This window comes from Mus pahari, chromosome 1 (assembly GCF_900095145.1).
Source record: "Mus pahari chromosome 1, PAHARI_EIJ_v1.1, whole genome shotgun sequence".
NCBI classification, from domain to species: domain Eukaryota; kingdom Metazoa; phylum Chordata; class Mammalia; order Rodentia; family Muridae; genus Mus; species Mus pahari.
Window position 1 is genome coordinate 151,772,651 of NC_034590.1, and position 25,165 is coordinate 151,797,815.

At 46.2% G+C, this 25,165-nt stretch overlaps 1 protein-coding gene across 44 annotated transcripts in view; it reads right to left on the bottom strand.

The window, feature by feature from the left end:
* Positions 1-25,165, bottom strand: part of Sorbs1 (sorbin and SH3 domain containing 1) — a 223,240-nt gene that overhangs the window by 59,872 nt on the left and 138,203 nt on the right. For 31 of the 44 annotated variants that reach the window (XM_029532539.1, XM_029532563.1, XM_029532559.1 and 28 more), the window contains 7 exons: positions 22,572-22,713; positions 18,780-18,809; positions 14,050-14,222; positions 12,282-12,345; positions 10,524-10,598; positions 1,565-1,612; positions 1,310-1,439 (listed from right to left, as the gene is read on the bottom strand). In XM_029532539.1, the coding sequence (XP_029388399.1) occupies positions 1,310-1,439; positions 1,565-1,612; positions 10,524-10,598; positions 12,282-12,345; positions 14,050-14,222; positions 18,780-18,809; positions 22,572-22,713 (662 nt within the window). The remainder of the gene's footprint in view (positions 1-1,309; positions 1,440-1,564; positions 1,613-10,523; positions 10,599-12,281; positions 12,346-14,049; positions 14,223-18,779; positions 18,810-22,571; positions 22,714-25,165) is intronic. The other 13 variants (XM_029532550.1, XM_029532566.1, XM_029532655.1 and 10 more) reach the window with 3 other exon arrangements.

Genomic DNA, 25,165 nt, shown 5'->3' on the forward strand with positions numbered 1-25,165 from the left:
CCAAGATGCTTACCTTACCGTGTGTGTGTGTGTGTGTGTGTGTGTGTGTGTGTGTGTGTGTAAGGACAACTCTATGGAGTCAGGTCTCCCTCCTTCCACCTTTATGTTGTTTACAGAAATTAAACTCAGGCCAAGCTTGGTGCCAAGCACCTTCACCTGCTGAGCCCTCTTGGCAACCCTGATCTCAATTTTGAGCCTGACATCCAAGAGATGGGATTTCAAAGGATGCCTGAATCTTTGCAGATTGTCTGCAAACTTTCTATGCAGGAACACTGCTGCACTTTTGCACTATGGTGTATATTGTTTTTCCACAAAAGGTTGAAACTGTCTGGAACACAGGACAATGATTTGTATATTCTTCTGGAAAGTCTGGTCCCATTTGCATACAGTGTGCCCAGTAGGTGCTTACTGAATACACCTATAATTTCATGGCATATGCATCACCCCTTTTTATTAATTATCAGACTCATGAGTTAGATGTATCAAGCACATGTGGGGCTTTTAAAACAGCCATTCACTTGCCCATGGAAATATGGAGGTATGAAACTGGATATGAATTTAAGAAAAAATAGTAAGTTTCATCTGTTGCAGACCTTTTCGTTTGTGGAGACTGGTAAAAGCTGGGGCCAGAAAACACATGGGACACCTGTCCACATGACAGCAGACGATTACTTCATGGGGCATTTATGCCAATACACGTTGTATCAGTGAAAGAGACTTACAGAATATAGCTGCATTTTAATATTGCAGTCTTTGCTGTGAATATGTAAATGAACTTCCAAGTAAAGAGTTTTCTTATAACGGAGCTTGATGGTATAGGCCTGTAATCCCAACTGCTTGGACACTGAGGGAGGAGGACTGAGAGTTCAAGCCCTGCTTGGGCTACATACAGAGCAAGTTCAAGGTTAGCCAGGACAACTTATCAAGATGCTGTCTCAAAAGAAAAAGTGAAAGAAGAGGGTCCGAAGATGAGCTCCATGACAGAGCGCCTGCCTGGTATTCAGGAAGGCTCTGGGTTCATTACTAACACTCTTGAACAGAGAAAAGGTTATAGTAATTATCGTTGACAGGAATTACGCCCATGCTACGAGCCAGGCCTGGAATAGGAAGGTCAAGTGCCATCTCTTCTTCTATGCTTGTGGTATTCACGGTCTTCATCCTCAGTTCACAGGTAAGGATATGGAGACTCAGATTAAGTTGCTGCTGACCGGTGATCAGGTGACCGGGCAGGGATTCAAGTTTCTTGTTCCTAACACAGGAGGCTGCTGGGACTTAGACACCGGGGACAAGCATCTCAGAAATCACTCACCTCTCTGGGCTGGACTTGAGTGAGGAGGAGCGGGCTGGGAGGGGGAGTGTGGCGGACCTCTTAACCACTTTCTCCCCTTCGATGTAGTTCATCTCACTTTTTGAGCGAGGCACAGAAAGGGGAGACTTTGCTGGAGAAAGTACGCACAAAATACTTTAGGCTCAGATGAAAACTAAACCCTGAAGCTGTCACTAGTCCCAGCTTCCTCCCCCCCCCCACACCCCCCACCGACAAGCAGGGGCTTCAGTCACTTACTGTCTTCAGAGAAGGAGTATCGAGGGGAATGGACATCAGAATCCTCATCTAGTGAACAAAAAAAGAAAAAAAAAATCAGGGAAACAGACTAACGTGAGAGATCCCAGATGCACACCAAGCCCCACCTCTGCATGACATCCAGCCACTCCAGGGACCCAGCAGGGAGAAGACTTAAGTGGGGGGGGGGGGGAGGTTAACACCACACAGAGTGCACTGCAGGGCCGTGAGGCTGGCAAGAATCTATCTGATCCAACACGGCTTGGTGAAACTGCTTCCAGATACCAGGTAACATACAGGGACAAGACGCCTCACAAAGAGAAGGCCCACCAGCAAATCTGGAGAGCTGAGTTCTGCGTCTGAGAAGCAGGGGCTGACATGGATCCAGCTACTCAAAGAGAGTCATGGCCTCTTTCTAAGGCTCAGTCAGAGCTGCTACTGGGTAGAAAGAAGAGGTCAAAAAGATATGGCTGCTAGCTCCCTATGGTAGCTTTGATTTGTATGTTCTTCCAACAATACAACTAGGAAAGAGACTGTGCAGCTAACAAGAGTTGGAGAAAATCCACATCATAATCTGTTTTCATTACATGTCAGCCTTGCTCCGTGCAGAGATTTCTCAGGACCTAACACTGCCACAGCTGATGTAAGGCCTACTCTGTGAGGGCACCGCTTGGGGTGGGTATCTAAACTGAGTCTGCAGCAAGTCGAGCTCACATGAATGTCTGGTGTATGATGCACTCTGCGGGAGAGTGTGCATGCTCCCCTAGGCAAGCTAAATTCTGGGTCTGAGATGACCAAAAGAAGATCTGAATGCCTCATGGAACTGGCTTTTTTAAAGCAAAAATCAGATCACAAGTCCATTTACAGGAACTGTTTTCCAAAACAGATCTGTCCCTAGTACAAGGTATTGATAATCCTTCCTAATCATTTTTTTCCCCCAGACTACCTAAAAGTCTAATATCTTGCTCATCTGGATTTAGGATACATGCACCTAGAATGGAGACCAGATCAATCCTGTAAGTTCTGTAGCACTCCTTCAGCAAAGCATGTGACCTAGCCAGCGATGACAAGTCAAGGGATTTGATATGCTGTGTTAACAATAGTATTAATCAAGTCCTTGTTTCTGGGCAAATTAAGTATCAGAGTGGAAAAGGTCAGAATGTTTTATGAAATGTAAACAGAGCTAGAACTGTCATTATTTTGAGTACAGTGGTAGTCAAAGACAGCTCCTACCTTTTTGTCCCTTCCCCTCTTCCCATTTTTGTCTGTCCCAGGTGTCCCTCAGCTAAAACAGACAGGCACCAGGGATGCCTGGGATCCTTGCCCTCTGTCCAGCCCCCAACCTCCCCTTGCTCCCCTAAGAACTGGTCAACACCAAGGGTCAACAGGGACCAACACAGCCAAGCCTTTCCTCTTTAGTGTGGGATGGGGAGGGTCTTACTATGTTGCTCAGGCTAGCCTCTAATTTACAACTCTCCTGCCTCAGCCTTTTGAGTGCTGGGACTACAGGCGTGCATCACCAAAATCCACTCTCCTTTCACTATTATAAACTGGGTATGTTGAGTTTATTTGTTAGTTTCTAAAAATAGGGCAGTAGGGAGATGAGATAGAATCAGAAAAATAGTTTTGGAAAAAGCGCTCTGAAGAATTTTGTGTTGCCAGCTTTTTGTTTGCTTTTGGAGTGATTTATTTTTTAAAGGGATTTTAGAATATGTACTTAAATGTATTCACATAAAGAGCGACATCAGCCGGACTACAATTGATATTCTTTATGCTATTATTGGGTACGGGTGGGAAAAGAAGTCTCATCCATCCTTAGCTGCACATGGCCAGGGTGTCTATGAGCGAGCTTCTCACTTCTTACAGTGTCCTCAGGACTCTTGCATGGACTTAAGGGACGCCATGAAAGCATGCAGATGTCAAATGGATTAATCTGAGCAACTTCAGCAATTATGACAAGGTTCACAATTAATTTTTACATCTCTTTTACGAATCTAATACAAGAAAATTTTACCTCGTTTTATGACTGAGAATAACAATACAAACTCCCATTAATAATAGCTAGAAATAGTTACATCACAGGACACAAACCCCTCATTTGATAAACACAAGACCAGGGCCTGAGGTGATTAAGAAAAAATGGCCTCAGTGACACAGTGGATAAAAAAGCTACATAGGTCAGACAGTGGTGGCACATGCCTTTAATCCCTGCACTTGGGAGAAAGATGCAGGTACATCTCTGAATTTTAGGTCAGCCTGAACTACAGAGTAAGCTCTAGGATTGCCAGAACTACACAGAGACTGCCCTGTCTTGAAAAAAACCAAGAGGGGGGAGAAGAGAAGAGAAGAGAAGAGAAGAGAAGAGAAGAGAAGAGAAGAGAAGAGAAGAGAAGAGAAGAGAAGAGAAGAGAAGAGAAGAGAGAGGGAGGGGAAAGAAGGAAAGAAGGGAAAAGAAATCGAGTTGGGATCGTCCTGATGTCACTTCAGTCCTGGGACAGGGGTGCCTGCTTTGTCACGTTCTCTAGATTCACCTTTGTATCTCCAATTCTGGGCAAGAAAACTAAAAATGTCTGTGTTTTTGTTTTTTGTTTTTAAAGTAATGAGCCTACCAAGAAAGGTTCCTGAAACTGCAGGGCACCTCAGACCAAGCCATCTCCAACCTTGCTGCCCCCCCCTCCACTTTCTCACCACTCTGCCCTAGGATATGCTTAGGCAAGCCTTTAGGGTAACTCCACCACACTCACTCTGCCTCCTATTGGCCTCCAGGGATAACGGATGACACTGCTACAGCCTGCGCTTCCTGCTGTTTGAAACTTTCCCCTGGTAAGCAAGTCCACACTGAGAGAGAAAACTGGGTATACAGTTAGAATAACCACGGACTGGAACTCAAGTGTGAGGCCATCCTTCTACCAGTCCTGCTAGAGCTGCGCAGACAGAGTATGTGTACACATGCTGTTTAACCGTAAGATACACAAAGCAAAACCTTTCTCAAACCTTCTATTAGCAAGCAACACAAATCCTATGGCTCCAAGGATTCTTGACAATAATGCCACAGAAGACTCTCTGAGCTGGGGTCTTGTGATTCCTGCTTGTGATGGGACCACATGGTATCTGTGCCCACTGGAACAGCAAGCAACTGACATCAAATGTTGGCACCAACACTCAGAACTTCCCAGGTCAACCATTCCAGGAAACCTGGACATTGTGCAGCACACACACACAAGGTGAACATCATAACTTCCGTGCCTTGAAGACCCCCGACAGGCTCTGGTGTTGGCACACCAACAGCTCTCCCCAGGCTTTGGCAGTCTGGCCTTAGGAGCAGAATAGCCAGCCCCAGGGCTGTCAGGAGCTACATGACCTGCCTTCTCAAACACAAGAACAACATTAAATGAATTTCTAAAAACTTCCTCCGGGTTGATTTTGCTCTTACTCTTTAGAACTTACACAATTCTGAAGGTCAGCCTGAGAGAGTGCTCCTCAAAGCTGTTTAAAATGCTATGTAACTGACAAAGCGGTAGGCTCAGCCCAAAGCAGCGTCCACAGAGCCTCGAACTGTGTGCCATGGCATTCCTAGTTAGTGCTTCTTAGGCCTTAAAACCCAAAATGATTTTTTTTTTTTTGTGATAATGACGGCTCACTTAAACATGATCTTATTCCGTTATTCAATTCATTCTTAGGCATTATTCATGTAAAAGCAAGGATATAGGATGGGAGTCACAAACAACCCCCCATGCCTCCCACCCTCACCCCCAGCTCCAAAACAAAAAGGCAGAGTTTGGGGTGACAAAGAAAAAGCAAAGAAGGATAAGGGGGGACAAGAATGCCAAGTCTGGGGGCGGGAGAAGAGTAACAGGTTATGTATGCTTTGGTTAAAGACTATGGAATCCTAAGGGACAGAAAACAGAGGCCACAGGAGGGTGGAGAGTGGCTGCAGAAGACATACTCCTTAGAAAAACTGGTGAAGTGAGAAAGGCAGTAAGGGAGACAGTCTATAGGGATCCAAGGGGAGAGGGACCAGAAACCTAGAGGGACCCACAGGCTAGAGAAGGCTCACCAATCCCATCTTCATTCAGCCTTCTGAGTCCTGAGTGGGAAGGCGATCAATACTTCAGTTCTTAGCTATCCTGCAGACTAAAGACTTTTGCACATGCTGGGCAGAGACCTTCTGGGCAGCTCACTTAAGGAGAGCAAAGGTGACTGCTGCAAGCGGCTCGCTCGGCCCCTCCCCTGGGCAGGACCATCAAAAGTTTGGGGCAGGAGGCACAAGGGAGCCAAGCATCTAGAACTCCAGCAAAATAAGGCTATTCTTAGAAATCCTGCACTGCTAGGAGAGTTATTTTCACTCAACTCTATCTGTGCCTGAGAAAACACGCCTTCGACAAGCCTTGCCGTAGGGCACGCTGGAGCAGGAAGGAGAACACAAGACACCACAACCCAGAGATGCTTAGAAGTGGCACCATGAGTCACAGCCACAGAGCTTGGAGGAAACAGTGCTAGCAGAGGTCATGAACCAGCAAGAGCCCTTCACTCCAGTGTGAATCAGGCCATGGATCATGAAGTAACCTATCAGCTACTTGGCTTTGCTGTAGATTCTGGGGCATTGTGCAAAAGCATCTTGCTTTCTTGATATTACATATGCCAAGTCCGCTGTCTTTACAAGGCCAGAGCTTTGAATCTGCGTTCCTTTCTAGCCCTACATCCAAATGGTCAGATTGCATCTTGGCAAGGACCTTGGTCCTGGTTGTATCTCACCATTCCAGTGTCATGGTCACACCACTTGGGGAGCTTTTCCTAACCACGTGTTCCCAGACAGATCCTAAGACATACTGGCTCAGCAGCCCAAGACAGGACTGACTGAGGAGAAGCTACCATGAGTTATCAGAGAGTTCTTGGCAAGGAGGAGACAACCACAGGCACAAGGTCTAACCTGAGGAGGATCAGCAGAACAAAGGCCCCTGTTCGGTGACCCGAAGATCCGGGCTTGAATCCTGACTCCCCCACTTGCCCTGTGACTCTGCGAGGGCACACACACTAACCTCTCCAAGCCTCTTCAGACTGCTCTGGTGAGGGCCTCGAAGGATGAAAATGAGGGAAACCATGGTAACGTGCTCAGCACAGAGCCTCATACTGTACAGCAACAGCTTCTAAAAACTGTGGCTTGGGACCACTTAACTGAGCAAAGGGGTTATGAAAACTTTGGAAATGAAGTTTTAAATCATGAGATGATTGGAAGTAACACATCTAAGCCCTTCCTGGCACTCACCACGCATCAGACTGGCTCTGAACACATAACATGTATGTATACTGTGCATGCCACCATACCACCCAACCCCAAGGTTGCCTGAAACAACCCAGCTCAGACCGAACCGCAGTGTTTGACTGTACAGGGAAAGTTTTCTGTTCTTAATAGGGTCACATGGTTTAATCATACCTTAAATACTTTCCTATCATGACTCTTTGGCATCTAAGTGTCAAGCTCATCTTTGGGTTGGATTATGTTAGAATATTGAGTTCCTGTCTTGAGTTTCATTTTTAAAAAATGTTAAATGGCTTGAGCTCATGACAGAATATTCTCCAATTTCTGAAATGCTTCCAAACATACTTTTGCTGTTTTGGACTACTTATTTATGTGAAGTTTCATCCTCTGCCTTGATTACTATAAAGTCAAGTCAGAATACTGATCAACTCTGAGAAACACCGAAGATAGCTTATGTTCTTTAGTATCAAATATTCCACTAAGATTTAACTCTCTATGACAAAATAAACGAGTGCTGATGGCGTACTCCTTGAATCCCAGCACTCAAGAGGTAGACACAGGCAGATCTTTGTGAATTTGGGGCACAACCTGATCTATATAACAAGTTTTAGACCAGCCAGGGCTACACAATGAGACTCTGCCAATAAATAAGTAAGTAAATAGATAGAAAGATAGATAGAACGATCAATAGATAAGATAGATAGATAGATAGAACGATCAATAGATAGATAGATAGATAGATAGATAGATAGATAGATAGATAGATAGATAGATAGATAAAATAGAAATAAGCACCTTTCTCATTTGTACACAAAAATGTTTTAATCTTTAATAAACGGTAAAAGTGCATATACACTGAAGGATTATTTTAGAATGAATTTCTTTATTACTTATTATCAGTAAATGTTTGATATGTATGCACCAAAAGCTTATAATTATCTCGGATGAAGAGGGAGTTTAAGCAGCTCTGGTATCAGCAGAAGCTCAGTGAGTGGCAGTCCCGCCCTCTGCACCAAGGCGATCCCAACTGCTGTCTCTTGCAGCAGAACTTGAGGCAGCAGGAAGGCTGCCTTTCAGAGGGAAGTAGTGTGGAGGTGCAGGGGCCAGCACCAAGCTCTCTTAAGGATTATGAGATGCACAGGCTGCTCCTTGCTGTAACTTACAGGGCTTTGTTCCCCCCCAAAGCACATGTAAGCCTCATTAAGACGTGGTCATCCTGTTTATCTTCCAGCATCTGGCCAGAAGTTTACTTATTCACTCATGGAAATGGAAGGTTTCTAAGCCAGTATAAACACATGCTCACAAGGTCACTGCTGCTCAGGACATTCAGCTTGGAGCCACTTATAAGTGTCATCTTAAAAAAAAAATACTGCATCAACAACTACAATTTAGACAAACGTTCTAGCCCTCAGGTAGGCTTGAATAGGCTTCTTCCAGACAATCCTACTTCCAAACTATAAACTACAAGACCATGAAGCAACAGTATCATTAACAAGATCCACCCCCCCCCCCGACCTACAGCTCCAATTTCTAGGTTCTCCCTCAGATAAACTCTCCCTCCCTTCCTCCCTCCCTCTTTCCCTAACTTCCTGTTGAAGGGCCTCACTATGTGGCCCTGGCTAGTCTAGAACTTACTATGTAGCCCAATTCAGTATTTAATTCACAGTAATCCTCCTGCCTCAGTCTCCTGAGCACTGGGATTACAAGCATGTACCTCTACCATCTCTATTTCTCAGTGTCTGTGAGTACCTGGCAGACAGCCTGAAGCTACCTGTAAGGAATGGCCCCATGGCCAGAGCTAAGGAGGGTTGTAGTACTCACAGACAAGGCTGTTGTTGCTCAAACACCATCAAAACCCTGGACTTAGAAAGCCAGAGCACCTCTTGAACATTAAAAAAAAAAATTTCTTTTTTAAGGCTAGCAATTTTTAAAGATGTTCCCACGTGTTTTTCACATTTGTAAAAAGACTTTATCTAATTAAATACATCAGCAATATGCTAGACATGTCATCTAGGCAGGATGGGGGCGTGAGATAGACCTACCCTGTTTTAAAAGATCTCTAGGGAAGACAACTTCTTTGAAACTTGTGTTGAAGTCTAATTACCTTCATTATTATGAAATTTTTTTATGTTCAACTTAATTTTTTTTTTAGTTTTATTCTTTAAGGACAGTCTCTGAAAATAATCTGTGTATGCATAGACACACATGTCCACATACATATCTACTTCTAAATATGTGTGACAAGCTGTCCTGCCATCTCTCACTGTTTATGTCTCTAGGCAAAACAGCCCTACCTCCTCTTGTGTCAGACTTTCACACACAACAGGAAGCAGATGCTACTGTCAGCAGAGTTGTCAGGTGTACTGACCAATGATCTAAGAGCCTGATAGCCAGTCATGAAACCCTACCTTGCAATCACAGCCAAGCAGATGAAGGAAGCCAGGGCCCTGCCTATGACAGACGTCAGGCCATCTTCCAATCCCATGGGAGAGGCAGGATTTCTCCCAAGATGCTTTTCCTCAATCACTTTTTACAACCGTCTTTGACACCTGTACCTCCCCCGACCCCCACACACACTACCAACCCCCCCAAATAGATTATCTCCAATGCACAGGTATAGCTGTTCTCCGTACCAGGTCAAATTCCCATCCAGCACTTCTATGAAATGTTTCCTAGAGGCAGGCGGATTTCTGAGTTCAAGGCCAGTCTGGTCTACAGAGTGAGTTCCAGGACAGCCAGGGCTACACAGAGAAACCCTGTCTCAAAAAAAAAAAAGAAATGTTTCCTAGCTTGGTCCAAATCTTCCTTTCAAGACATTATCTTACCAAGACTGATGCTTATACATGGTATCCCTCTTCAGGAATTCCCAATCAAAAAGAGATACCCTGAGAACTCATGACATGAGGGACCCAGTGACCACCAGGTGCAGTGTGGGAAACTGCTAAGCATCTACTGTTGATCACTAGCAGGTCTCCCTCCTCAGCTTCAGGAAGTCACTGCCTAGCCATCAGTACTCTAGGTGACACCTCAGGTACAAGCAGCTTTTCCCAGAACCGTACATCCAGAACATAAGAAAGCTGTGAAGGATAGCCTTAAGCCATGTAAACCCTACAGGGGCAGGGAATAAAATGCCACACAGAGAGGCAGCTAGCAAGGACTGAGACAACATCACAAAACAGAAGGTTAAAAGGGAGGCAGATAAAGAGGGAGCTTTCCTTACCTGCAAAAACCCCAAGGTGAGCGAAAAGTCACAGCACCAGTTTGGAGGCACACCATTGTTTCCCTGTAATTACCTTCTGACTTAGAACTAGGCCTAGATGCAGGAAACTGGTAGGCAGGAGTGTAAGGGCCGTCCTCCGCAGCAGAGAAAGGCAGTGGTTTGAAGCTATCCACCACCGAGCGGAGGAAACGCTTAACCTCCAGATGACACCTCCCAATGATTATCTATTTTAGTGTTATTATTAAAGCACGAGGGCATCACACTTGGATTAATGAATTAGAGAGAACTTAGTTATTTTAATACAGCACTCCATGCAAGTGAGTAAAACAAACAAACAAACAAACAAACAAAAAAAAAAACCCGGCTTACTGGCTGAAAGGAACCGAAACAAAAGTCTAAAAGCCAGACCGTACGCCTACAATGGAGCTCTAAGGACTAATGTAACGCTAGGACGACAGATGCGCTGTCTAAACTTATGGTACCTTCAGAGTTCTGCAGGATTTCTGGAAGCTCGGGGAATTTGTACGTAGGGAAATAAGGGTTTTCCTCAGGAGTGTCTAGGCAGAGGAGCAGATGTGAGAGAGAGAGAGAGAGGGGAGAAGAAGATACAAATAGAGAGAATGAACATGTAGGAATCCACACAACTCACGCTCCTTGAATTCTGGGGCACAAGAAGCTTCACTAATGATATGAGAGAAATTAAAAATCCAGTCTTTTTGCCTGAATTAAGACACATCAAAAGGAATGATACAGAAACTGGCTCCAACGGACAAGAAGCACTTGACACAGAGTTTCAAATTTCACAAATTTTAGGTCAGAGATATGAAATATGATAAGATGAAAACACTATCCTGAAGTGATTCTTTATTTTAATTGAAGGCTACTTTGTACATATTAGAATCAAGGCGAACAAGTGACTCTCAAATTTTTCAGGTGCCCCTAGGCTGTTTTGTTTAGAATCCGTGATTTAGTTGTGTTAATAAGCAGAACACAAGAAGATTACTGGTGCCTTGGAGCACTCACCCCTGCTTATGCATGCACTCAGCCCTGCATTTAGCCTTCTAGAGGCAGGTCTGAAGGTAGGGGAGTCACAGAGGGCTGCAAGAAATGCGGGGAATTTTACTATGGAGAACCAGTCTTTAGCACCACCACCATGATGGATGGACCTTATCCGCCTGACCTTAGCAAATCTACTCCCAACTCAGAGATGTTAAACACTCAGTATTTAGGAACAGTGTAGATCATTCCGAACCCAGCAGACGTTCATTAACAGTGCTGCTGGATATTTGTGACTTAGGTGGGAACACTAACCAGGATGCCACTTCTTCATGGCAGGCGGCCAGACTGGATTTGGGCACAAAGAAAGACAGGATCTCTGCTCTCAGGAAGAGTGGCACCCTTCCTGTGGCACAGCGACATGCCTGCCTGTCCAGTAACTGGCAGCACAGGCAGCGATGGGAGCTGAGCTGGTAGAGCTGTGACCTGCCAATGCACTAGCCTGGGCTTCTGCCATCATGCTGGCTGGCTCACGGAAAGCTGGGGCCGGGTGGGGGCGGGGGAGCTCTTGATCTGTAAGCACCTCTTTCAACCTGAGCAGTTCTGGTACATCAGCTCGTGACTGATTCTCTACCTGCCAAGTTTGGATTCCCAGCCGGGGGATGTTACTTGGCACCAAGTTAGCTTCCGAGACGCACAATGCATTGTGCTTCACAAGGTGTTCCCATTTGGACACCCACAATACCCTCTAGAGGACCTGAAGTGGGACCAACACAGAAAGACAGAAGATCCCCGTAAGTGCCTGGAGGCTGGCTCCAGGAGAGAACGGCTTTCTTAACTCCCGGTTCAGGGCTTTGCTCAACTTGATCTTCTCACAAGGCAGTCCAGGGCTGACACCAGGTATCCCTAAAGCTGTAAGCAGGTGGGAGATGGAACTGTCTGTCCCCAGGCAGAGAGGTGAGGGAGCAGGGATGGAGGGTGAGGCTCAGCCTCCTGCACTGCACAGTAGCTGGGAGGGAGGACTTGCAAGCTGACCTCCAGTTCCAAAGCTGAGGCAGGCACAGGCGCGACCCTCCCACCTGTGCACTGAAGGCACATGGCTATAATCAGGCAGACCAGCACCTAATATACTCTGACTGCAGGAGCCTAGCTCCTTCAGTACAAGTGAACTGAGTGCAGGCCTGCAACCCACAGTCAATAAATTCCCACAATATCCCACGGTGTCTACAAATGAAAAGCGGTACCTCTGTTCAGTTTGTGGATCTGCTTAAACATAGTTTTGTACCAGTCTTTCGATCGCTCAGTATTCTAGAGGAAAAAAGAAAAAAAAAACACAAACAAGGGTAAAAACAATGAAAACTTGAACACATTTCAAAAGGTATGTGATCCCCAAGTCAAAAAATCAAACGGCGATATCCCAGGGCCTTGCACATGATCAGCCAACGCTCCACAACATGCATCCCTAACTGCAGTACTAATTATTTTTTTAAAATAATAATAATAAATAATAATAATAATTTTTTGAGAATGCAGAGACATAAGAGACTCAAATATAATTGACCTAAGGAGGTAACCGTCAAAGGCAGATTTGAAATATGTCCATGGCTTCTTTCTTTTAAAAAAGATATACTTATTTTTAATTTATGTATGTGAATGCTTTGCCTGCATTTATTTATGTGCGCCATGTGGAGGCCAGCAGAGGGCATCAGAGCCAGCCAATGTAGGTACTGAGTCTTAACAAAGTGCTCTTAACCATTGAGCCATCTCTCTAGCCCTGTGTCCCTTCTTCCTTAAAATTTAATTTTTAGAGACAATCTCTCTCCACACATAGACTTTGGGGAACAGAAGTTAAGCCCTCCCAAAATCACAAGGCAATAAGTCCTTGCTTACCACAATCCATCCCCACCCCTTCCAGATTATTCTGTACAAATGTATGTAAGTCACCTTGCATCAAGCCAAATTTAGAGCATAATATGCTTTTAAATGGAACACATATGGCATCCAACTGCAGAGTTCTGCTTACCTTAAGCTGGACCTTTTGTCAAAAATGAAAATAATTAAGGTAGTTAGATAGTATCACTCCCATTTTATAGATGAAGAAATTAAGTTGAAAAAGTCAAAGTGCATTGTCTGAGGTAGAGAGGTGTCAAACAGTAGAAGATCCAACTAACACAATGGTTGGAGACACTCTGCCACCCACGCTCTGTGAAAACTTGGTAAGTGATGGGACCCCTCACAGTCAGTGCCTTTCTGATGCTGTGTTTGGACATCTGTTCTCTGTAATTAATGGCTTGTCTCCCAGGGTGGCAAGTATCTCACTGGGAGACACTGTGGACCTTTAGGAGGTGGGACCTAGTGGTGGTGGTGGTGGTGGTGGTGGGTCCCTCAGGGCACTGAGGGTGACTTCACAGGGATCTGGGATGACACCCAGGCATTGACACTGTGTGAGCGCTCGCTTTGACATATGCTCTTGCCATAATGTGCTATGTCTCCTGGAGGGCCCTGCAGAACAGGTGGCTCAATTCTGGACACAAACCTCCATAACCAAGAGCCCACATAAGGCTCTCCTTACTTCATAAGTAGCCCGTGCTGAGTGTTCCTAACAGTGAGGCTAAGCTAACCAATTCAGCAACCCATAAGGATGCTAATTGCTTCCACCACTCAAGTGGCAATGGAAGATAATGCCCAGGAAAGGTGGCAGCAATGACTCTTGGTAAAGGTTCTCTTTCTCTGTTATTGCAATGGGAACAAAGCAGAGGTCCTCAGAGGCTTAGCCCACTGATGTGTCTATCTATCCTTTAAAAGAACAGAAGAACAGCTTTCCAAATGGAAAGTAAAGACACCTCCGCGGCCAGGGGCCTGGCCGACACACTCCTCAGGGTGTGGTTTGTGCTGCTGTCAGAGAAAACCCTCCCCTCAAAGCCACTGTAACCTCCTCCTGCCCCTAGGGGTTCACAGGCATAATGAAGGAGGGCACATTCTTGCTGAGGACACAACGGTCCATATCCGTACCCGGAGTGGGATGCCCACTTCATCCGCAGACACATTGCTTAGGTCCTGTGCACTCCTTGCCACCCGTCTGATGTCATCCTTCGCCCTCCTCTCAGAAGCCCTGCCAGGCGAGGGGAGTTCCGCCTGGGTCGGTACTGGGTCCTGCTCACCCGCTCGTCTCTCTGAGGCAGGATCTGGAAATGACAAACAATCACAAGCTGAAACCCCAAAGCAAAATCCTCTCCAGCAATCCAGCTGGGGAAAAGGGGGTGTTTTCGAACTGCCCATTGGCACCAACCCCACGTAGGGCAAGGGTCAGCGAAGTCCAGCCCGCTGCTGGCCACCTGCCTTTGTAAGTAAAACTTTACTGGAACACAGCCATGGTGGTTTGTGCACACATTCTTTATGGATGTTTTTGTGTAACCATGGCTGAGCTGAGTAAGCTGGGACCACTTGGCCTGTGGAGGATCTGGTATTAGATAGCCAGCTCTTTAAGAGAAGTCTGCAGAGGTATGAACTTTGCTCTGTAGACCTCTGGGAAAGTAAGGGAACAGGTAAAACCTTAAGGTGATAAAGCATTATTGGAAAGTTCCCTTTTTTTTTGTCTTGGGATGTACTTAACGCTCTTCAGTTACCTTTCCATGCCTTGGTTCTCTCACTGAAAAATATGGGAAATTCATTTCCCTTGGTAAGCTCGCAGAGATGTTGTAAGCCAAAGCGCTCAGACAGCTAGACATTGCTGTGTGCTCATTACAGTTTATTTAACCTGTCTTAGACAGGAACTTACGGAGAGCCAACAAACGTACCAGGTGTGGTCTACAGATTACATGCGTATTATCATTATTGTCTGTTTTTCCAAACCAGACCATCCAGTTACTGAAGGGGCATTCCCTAAGGACCTGTCATTATGCACGTGGAGATGCAGGTGAACCCCGCCGACACTTAGGCTGACAGAGGAGTCAAATTCCCAGCTTAGCTGCAGAATTTAGGTTCAGAGCCAGCATGTCTAAGAGGAGCCAACCAGATGAAAAGAAAGTGGAGGACGTTCCTGGCATAAGGAACAGCATCATTAACTACATGCCACCTTGAACTGTTCTGACTTAATCATGTGCCTGGCATTCCATTAACTCTTCGATAAGACAAGAAGACCCTATAGTTAAAAAAAAAAAAAAAGCCCTGGAGATATCCAAGAGATGCTGCAGGAACCAGCTAAGTTGCAGGTTTGCAGCCACCAGCGCAAGAGTGACAGGCAGATCTCTGTGGTAGAAGGAAGTGAGAGCAGCGCCAAGGGCTGAAGTCACACACTGAAGGATGCCAAAGGAAACAGGCAGAGAAGCAGAGAATCCCCAGCTCTGCGGGAGTCACCTGAGCAACAGGAAAGAGACAAAGGGCTCTGAGGGAGCAGCCCCAGGAGGGCAACAGGGAGGTACCAGACCTCAGAGAAAAGGATATGTGTATGAGAAAGCAGCAGAGGTGAACTCCACACAGAGGTAGGAGCATGTCAGATGGTAACTGGAGGGCAAGATGGAGGGAAAAGAGCTTAAGCCAAGACAGCCAGAGCGAAGAATGAAGTGTGCCTCTCCCTCAGCGATCCAGCAATTAGTAATTATTCCCCAACTAAGAAGTGCAAAGCGCTAGACAGGGAACATACTCTGTCTGGCAGGAAGCAGGGGTCTGAGGTTCCATGCAAGGCTGTGATGACGTCAGAGGCTCCCACGTGTGCGGGCGTGGCTGAGGGGCGGAGGAACAGTGAAGGCGGCAAGCTCAGGCTTTCTAACAGTCTACTCAGGAGAGCCACTCAGCCCTGACTCCAGGCAAGCACCTTAAAGCCTTGCTCCATCTACGAGAGCAAAATGGTTTACAAGGTTTCTAAATATCCTTGTAAAGCTAGCTGACTCTAAACCCCACCTTGTTTGGTATGTAGAACTATGAGGCATGTTCGATGTTTGGGGGTCAAATAACTCTTTAAAAAAAATAGGACAAATGGTTCTAATAATTGTCAACACTCACCCCATGACTTTTTCTAGTTACTTTAATCTAGAAAAGTCAGCCCCTTGATAAAAACCCACCCTTCCTTTAAACTTTAGAAATTTAAGATCATGGGATTCTGGTATATGGAGAGCTCAGACCCCAAAGCGGGGGGGGGGGGAGTGTTTTTGATATGGTAAAAACCTAAAGTGATATGTAACTGTGCCACATAAGCCATATAACACTGCATTGTTGTTACAACTTTATATCATATTCTGATATCATATATCTGTATCATATCTGTTTTTTTCTAGTTCTATAGTGTGATTCAAAAGGACTTAAGTTGGGGGGTAGAGAGGTGGCTCAGTGATTAACAGTACTTTCCCCTCTTGAAGAGAACACAGCATCCATGTCGTAGCTCATAACCACCTTTAACTCCAGTTCCAAGAGATTCATTGCTGTCTTTAGCCTCCATGGGCACCAAGCACACACGGTACTCATACAGTCATGCATGCAAAGTAAAAATAAATAAATTTACTAGTCTTGAATCACTAAACAAATGATAATGACAACCTCAAATGGGGCTCTCTTAGGAGGAGGAGCAGACGTCCTGTGTATCCAAACCTTTGTGACAGTCTAAAGCAATGTTTATATTTCCCTGGGGAAGGACAGTAACCTCCCTACACCCTCCCTGTGCAGTCCCTGCAGTCTCTTACCAAGGGGACCACAAACCACACAAAGCCAAACCACATGTAGGCTCCGTCCCCAGATAACTCTCCAGGATGGCCTCACTGTCTGCTTGACAACTAAGAAACACCTAAGATGTTAGTGAAGCGCATCTCTGGATATGTCAGTGAGGGTATTTTCAGAGAGGGTTAAACTGTGAGGACTCTGCACTGTCATTGGTTAAATCCATCCAGGAACTCAAGATTTACCATTGGGAGGTTGTGAAAGCTGACGTCTGCAGTCTGCACGAAGAAGGCTATCTCGGGGGCATCATCTTATCCTGGTCCCTCCCTGCTGCTGTTTCTTACTGCTTCCTGTTTTCCAGGGTATGAACAGCTCCATCAGGCCTCCTTGTCATGATTGGCTGAATCCCCTCCAACCAACTTCCCTCCTGTAAGTTGTTCTGCCGGGGACTTGGTTATAGCAATGGGAAACCAAATACTCTCTTACTGAGTGCTGAACCCACAGAAGTTTGCTCCAAGGGTACTGAGGGAAAGGAGACTGCCTGTCCTAAGGTGTATAACCTATAGGTGAGCGGGAGATGCTCGCTTACTGTAAAACAGAGCCACTAGAGAACGCCACTCTAGGAAGCTTCTGGACACTAGTGGTTTCTTCTCAAACTCATGGACAGCAAGGGTATTATACGAAAAGCCCTCCCGCACAGTGGAGAAGCCTGCCTGTACGATGATGGCCCTTTCCAGTGAGGATAGCATCCCCCTCATTCAGCCGTACAAAACGGCACCTGGAGGCAGGACTAAGAATTAGCGGTCCACAGGTAAGAAAAGCAAAGTCATTTACCCAGGAACAAATATTTATATTTATATGAGGGGAGACAAAAAACAAACTCTGGGATTCCTAACATAAATGTCTCCTCTTCCTACCCCCAACCCTGTGTGTGTGTGTGTGTGTGTGTGTGTGTGTGTGTGTGTGTGTGACCACAGCCACCTGGGCTGGCCAGTGGAAAGTGGGCTGGAACCTAATGACTCAAAGAAGGGCTGTGAAAGGCACCTTGAGCTTAACCACAGCCTGTTCTGGTCCTCCAGCCAAGTCCTGATAAAGTTGAGAGGCTATGAGAACCCCATGTCCTCCCAACTCAGGCTCTGCACGAATCACAAGGGCGGCGGTATGCTAAAGTCATGCAGAAACCATGTAGCAGCTGCTCAGAAACTGGTGGCTTTAGTTATTCATGGGATCAGGGCTTCTTAACACTAGAGGTCATGAGCCCTTGCTCCACGTGCCCTGTGTGCACACTGGCTTTGTCGGGAGAGAGTCAACGGCCTTCATTAGATCCTCCCAAGGTGCCCACAACCAAGGAACAGCCACAAGCCATCCTGCCATACCCTTAGTTACTGATGGGCAGCATGGCTCCCTTCTGCAGCCCCAGAGGCTGACTCTGCACGGGGCACAAGAGTAGAACTCAGTAATGGTCCAGACTCAATGCAAGCACCTGGAAACAATGGTGCCTCGCGTCTACTACGCGCTTGGCACAGCACTCAGGGAACAGCCACTCATTCGCAGAATCTCCCATGAGCTGCACAACAATTGGGTTCCAAAAAATGTCATCCTTGTCCGCTCAATCTGACCCTCTTGAGGTGAATCTCAACAAGCTTTCCAGGAGGTATTGACACCAGCTCAAGTTCAGCTGGCAGCTTCAAGCACTGTGTGGGTCTAGGGGCTCTCACGTAGACCTGTCACCCGGGGTCATCCATCTACTGGCAGTCACCCAAAAGGGAAGAACTTCCCACATTTCCCAACACCTAATTCATCGGAGACAGAGTGCTCTTCAGAGGCCTTCCATGTCTGCCTCCACAAAGCCCCTCTGGTCAGCGCACAGACAGTCTGGTCTGACCACCTGGGTACAGGCCACAGTTCCTCAAGGTACATTTACTATTGTGGTTCATGGCTATATCTGCTCCAGGGTACAGAAACTATTCCTGTTTCCATTATCCTGGTGGTCTGTCAATCAACACACGGGGAAATTCAGAAGACAGTGTTGACTGGACACCGCCGGAACAGGATCAGAAGTCAGCAGGTAAATAAATAGATTGCTCACCTACCTGAAAGACTACTGAGTCGCTTTTGCTGCTCTGTGATGAAAGAAAAGAACACAATGTAAGTAGTATTTATACAGCACCCGGTGAGACAGAGAAGCCCCAGAATAATTCATCAGGACCGCATACTCTGGTCCCTGCTGTCTTCCGGGCTTGGATGTTAAAATACATGCCCCAGCTGAGGCAGGAGTCATGACGTAGCACCAATGATCCAGGCAAGAGGTCCCCCAGCTCCCCAAACTACAGATCTCCACCAGGACCTGGGCCTACCAATGTGATCTGGGAGTTTCCATCTTGTCCCAAGGTGATCTTTTCCCTCATGACTCTTCCACCCTCACATGGTCCTCCTACCATGCCAGACTAGGAACCTTCTGGTAGAGTTATGAGAAGAACTGGGGACAAGGCAACTGCCATCTCCTAAGTTTGCCAATGCCAGCCCTGTTGTAAGAGCCTTTTCATCTAGCACTTGAAATCTCAGCACCAGCCTCGGCTGTTAGGGTCAGCTATTTTCCTCAATGGAGAGCCTCAGCTGTAGCTTAGTCACCAAACATCTGCCTGTTCCAGGGTAACAGAGAAATTCTAAAAATAATCGGCATTAGCAAAGTGACCTCACTGGGATAAGGGGCTCAGATTACTCAAGAGAACACTGAAAACCATCTGGTTCTAGAAGCAAAATCTCCAGCTCATAGTCTACAGTTCTTTCCAACCCTCGTGACCTAGTCGCTGCGGCACTGAATGCAGTTGCTCACTCTCCTGGGCCATCATGGGGGGGGGGGGAGGGCAAGGACTTACTGACAGCATCCTGTGTGTCCTATGTGATAAGCAGAAAAGTAACCTTTACCTTTTACAGCTGCTAAACAGCAACTGACCAGAGAGATAAAAATAGACCGTGCCGGCCCATGCACACTGTCACTGTCCCCAGTGGCCACATTCCTATCCTGCTGCTAGAAACAGTATGCAGCAGAAGTAAACAGAGCCGTTTGGGACCTCAAGGCCAGTGGACACAGCAGCTGTCCTCCTCAGCTTCATGCATGGGACTCACACTGGCTAAACTAGAGGCACCGTGGAGTTCAAGGCTTGACTCTGCTGGCAACAGAGACCAACAGAGTCACATCTTGGCCTCAGTTTCCTCATCTGTGGTATCAGAGTACCCTGGTATCTAAAGGATTTACGAGTGCCACATTCTATTCTGCAAGGTTCCAGGCAGGGCCCTCCCTTGCCAGCAGAAGCAAATGTAAGCAACCGAGAAATGTAAGATGTTGCTTCTGCCTCAAAGGCAAAATGGCTGTTCTCACTGAATGCCATACAGACAGCAGTCACCAGCACTGGGATGACACTCCGACCGTTCCTGTCCACAGACATGTCTGGGAACCATGGAGGTCTTGCTGTTCAAGGTGGTCCACAGCCAACCACAATGGCAAACTTCCTAAAGCTCTGGAAACTTGTCCCTCTACCCCATCCCCATAGCTTCGGAATCTGAACTGTAAGCTAACCAGACTCTTGAGATACAACACACAGTACAGGCTGAAAGGCCCCAGCAGAGGACCGTGTGCATCTTTCAGCCCTGCTGCTTTTCCTGAGTCGAACCCCTGCTTCACTGACCGAGGGTGAGCAATGCCCGGGACACACTGGCATGAATGGAAAAGAGGCAGTGCTGTTCACAACCACCAGAGTCAGGCCAGAGGCTCAGAGTCTCGTTGTCCCCTAGTGTGAGGAGGTTGGCCAGGGGAGACAGAATCTCTGCCAAACTCGGCCCTGTGACAGTCTAGACAAAAAAAAAAAAAAAAAAAAAAAAAAGGAAACTTATTTTTTAAGGATGATTAAACCAGAATTTCGTATTAGAGTAAAGTTATCACCACTTAGGAAACTTTGCCATAGTTAAGAAATTGTTCTTTTGTGAGGAGAAGCAGAGGTGCCAGGCTGGGTACATTCCAAGGCAGGGCCAGGAAACACTTGACCCAAACCCCACTGATGGGCACACACTCTCCCTCTTCCCTACCTATCCTGACCTACCTGGGAGGAATCCAGGGATCTTCTCTTTACGGGAAACCACTAGTTAATTAAAAAAAAAAAATAGACAAGCCAAACCCCGTAGCATTACTGCGCACATACTTTTCTGCAGGATGTGTTTCGCTCTGGACCAATCCTAAGTTTAAACCAAAGGCAGAACTTTTGGTCAAGAGAAAAACAGGAACCAAGAGTCCTCCTTGATGAATAAGAGAATTTCACTCATTCAAGGAAGAAACAAAGAGGGAACTCAGGCATTTTGGTGCCTGAAAACGTCCCTGTAGGTGTTGTCAGAGGGACTTGGCAAAAGCAGCTGACATTACGCTTGGCATTTCCCAAAACCCAAGCTGCCTTGGGAATAAATCCCGTCTTTAAAGAAACTGCCTTTCTTTCTGGGAACTAACTTGCTTTTTTAGAATAATGAGTCATGAAGAAGTTCACAGAGAAGCTATTGCTTGTTTTCTGCATTTTTCTTTGTTCTGCATGACAGACACTGGCAAGGAGAGCCGCTGCCAGGGAGGGTGTCAGGGCAGAAGGAGAATGGGCGCTCAGATGGAGGGCCCTTCTGTCCTGAGCAAGAAGAACACCGGGGCCACACATGCAAAAACAACAATGATGAAAACAGCCTGAAACCACCGAAGCCACCGTATAAGACTGAGTGAACATATTTAAAGTGAGAGAAAATGTTTTAATGCACCTACTTTTCCAGTTAGAAGCAGAAAAGAGAAACCTCTCTTCCATATGGAAAGCAAGGGAAAGCAATTGTAGCCCCATCTTCTCTAAGGGAAGGGCAGGGAAGTGGGGGGGGGGTGTCAAGAAGAGAGGTCTTGGAACGAAGCTTTGAGCTACAGACAGTACACAGCCCTGCAATGTTCCTTTAGTTCAGTGTAGAAGAGCCCTTGCCTGGGAGATGGCCTGAAAATGTCCCATTTCAGGCTGCAAAAAGACTTTTAGAAACGCAAAGTTTATTCCTCTGTGCAATTCCAAAATGGAAAGGTTGGGATTCAAAACCACCACCTGAATTTTAAAGCAGAAAGGTGAAGCTATACAATGACTATGTCAAAGCTCTTGGGTTTGACCGATTCCCAAGGCTCTTTCAGAGACGCAGCAGGACCAACCAGAACAGCCAGAGAAACTATAGGAACCAAACAGACACCCTAAGCAGCAGAGCTGCCCGGGCCGTGTGGAATCAGTGCAGACAGACAGACAAATCAGGTCACAGAGGATTCCACTCTGAGAAGAGGGGTAGCCAATAACCAGGAGAAAGTCTAGAAGCCTCTGTTACAGAGGCACAAAAGCACCCTTTACATTGTAGACAATCAACTATTCAGGGTTTCCTCTTTTGAAATTTAGAATTCAAAACTGCACTTTCTAGAAACTTACTACTCTGAACAAGTTAGTTATTTGTGACAGCACTTAAGAGACATAGTGTAGCCCCAGGCTTGAGGCAAAGCTTCTTTACAAATCATAAGATGAAGAACCAAGAGACACAAACTTCCACTTTTGTGCATTTAACTGTTTGCAGATAACCACACACACACACACACACACACACACAAAGCCCAAGGTACAGCACATGACCTTGAACTAGCCCAGCATATATAGATAATTGACATTATTCCAAATCAGGGGCCTCTGTCTCCTGGCTAGGGCTGATCTTTGGGTCCTTAGACAGATAGCCAGCTTCCTTAGAGGCAGGGCTGGGGAAACGTTTTTGAAGGAGGGACTTCTTGCCCCAGACATCATGAGTTGGAGCTGCTGACCCCAGCACCCTGCAGGAGGCTGCCTTACCTCGATTGTGCTGCAGGAGCACAATGGTAGGGTTGACGATGGTGGTGGAGGGGTAGGCAGACGAAGGTCTGCTTGTTGGAGGGAAGTCTTGGGAATCGGTTTCAATGTGGGAAGAAGAAACTTCGTTTAGTAAAGGACTGCCCTGAAAAACAAAACATTAAAAAGAAGTGTAAATACAAGGCATCTAGAATTAAGACTTAGTAAGAGGGAATGACCATCTCTACAAAGTCCTTAATTATAAAAGAAAATGTAACCAATGGGTCCATTCCAGTTAGAAGCTGAATCTGGAAAATTGTTCTCCTAGTTGGTATTAGTAAGGAGAAAGAGAAGGCAGGTCAGTAAATGTTGCTGAGAGTCTCAGTATCGTCCATTTTGTTCACCTAGTAAAAGCTGTGCATCAATCTGGTTACTGCAAAAGCAAACTCAAACCGAAATAGGAGAACATGCAAAACTCATGCAATTCCAAATGCAATCTAAGAATGAGAGCTGGTGTAAAGTGGGGAAAGTCAGGCACCCTCTGGAGAGATGTCAGACAAGGCACTGGTGCAAGAAGAAAGAGGAACCCCTTTGTCATAGACAGTTACTCTGAACATCACTGAGCAGTCAGAGAAGTGCCGAGCAATTCCAGCAGCCAAGCGGGATCCTATCCTGCCTGCTGGGCCGTCTCTTCTTCACTCCAGTGTCAGACCAACAAAAACCCTTGGCCAAGCCATGGGAAATCCTGACTTTAAAACCTGAGACTCCCACCAGAAACATACTTTTATAAACTGATGAAGAGATAATGCCAATCTTTTGAAACAAATGAGAAACAAGGTCCTAAAATAGGGCACTGACTGGCAAATGTTCCCGCTCCACCACACTTAGAGGTTCTGCAAAGGTTTTGTTTTCTATCTTTCAAACCTCAAAGATGACAACCCTCATGCCCCGGTTCTGGGGACTAAACTTAGGGCTGAGCCCATGCTAGGTAAACACTCTGTATCCTCAGCCCCAGGGTAGCATTCTTTTTCTTTTTTCAAAGACAGGGTCTTCCTATATAGCCCAGGCTAGCTTGAAATTCCCTATGTAGACCAGGCTAGCATCAAACTCAGAGATCTGCTTGCATCTAGGCATGTGCCACTAAGCTTGGTAAGTTGGCATTTTTAAAGGGCTTTAAGAACAAGATTTCAATGGCTATTTTTGAAACAATTATGTTCAGTGATCACCTACTGGGTGTACTGGCACACATCTGCAAGACAAGGACAATCTCTCTCTTTCTCTCCTGTCACCACATAACACAATGCCCTGAACATGGCTCAAAAGCAAAACAAAACAACAGCAGCAGCAGCAACAACAACAACACTATGAAAGTGAAAGTGACGGAGGCTAGCTACCAACAAGGGTGTGTGGGATGGGAGCTAAGTTTTGCAGCAACAGTGTGTTCATCAGAAGTATGGGTATCAGCACCCTGGACAGCTCCCGACACACAGTAGGGGCCTTTGTCGCCAACACCTTGGTTGAACTCTTTTAAATGTTCTCTATCTAGATAGCCACTTCTATGAGCTCGACTTTGGAGTAAGATCTTTTTCCAAGGGTTGAGGGGTTTGCATCAATCAACTTAGGGTCTGGATGCCACCTACCAGGCATCTGGAGGGGGAAACCGAGCAATCTGCTTTTAATCTCTTTCTCTGACACCTAAAGCCAAAAAAGCAACAAACATCATTATGCCAACGTCTGAAAAGTTTACTCCAGCACAATTAGGCCACGTGGATAAATTGCATGCACTGTCCCAACTAATCTGCCCTGGCACACAAAAATCAAACTCGATACGCAAACGCGGAGCAACAAACACTTACCAGCAGGTACATACCAGAAGGGCTTACAGCCACAGGAGTGCACTGTGGTAAGACTCTTTCTATTTGCACTACATTGGGAAGCTGGGTGTGCATCCTAAACCAGAATGCCTTCTAATACAGCTAGAGGAGGCACAGAGTGCATCCGTCAGCAGCAAAGATGAGCTGGAAAGCTCCAAGTAAGAGATCCAAGCTCACGGTTCTATCTGGCTTAATCCGGCTCTATCTATAACTGCACTGAGCTGCATCTGGAGGTTGGAGAAGAGGCCCATCCCATGATGCAACAGTTCCCAGCTTTTGTGTGTTTGACACCTCATTACAATTTCACCCACTAAGCTAAATAAGAAGTTTCCTTCCTGTTCTCTGACTTGAATCAGCTTAACAAGCGATTTAACCTAATTTCATGAGCATACTTCTTCCAACAAAGGAGGCTAGTAAACGTTCAGTCCTATCCGCAAAACACATGGTACTCAGCTCACGGTACGTCAATAGTGGTGGTGTTTATGGCTCCGACATCAAAACCCATTTGATAGCTGCAAGCAAGTGAGAGGCCCCTGCCCCTTCCCAGACCCACTCAATCAAACCCAAGGTATATAAACTAGACTCCTCCTGTGCTCGGATGATCCCATGGGCACCAGCCTTGAGAATGGATGCACTCTACCTAACTCCTCCGGACCGTCCGAAACTAGGAGTCCTGGCTTGCTGTAAGTGCACCTGTGAATGAATCCTAGTTGCTTAGAACATGCTAGGATGAAACCAACACTA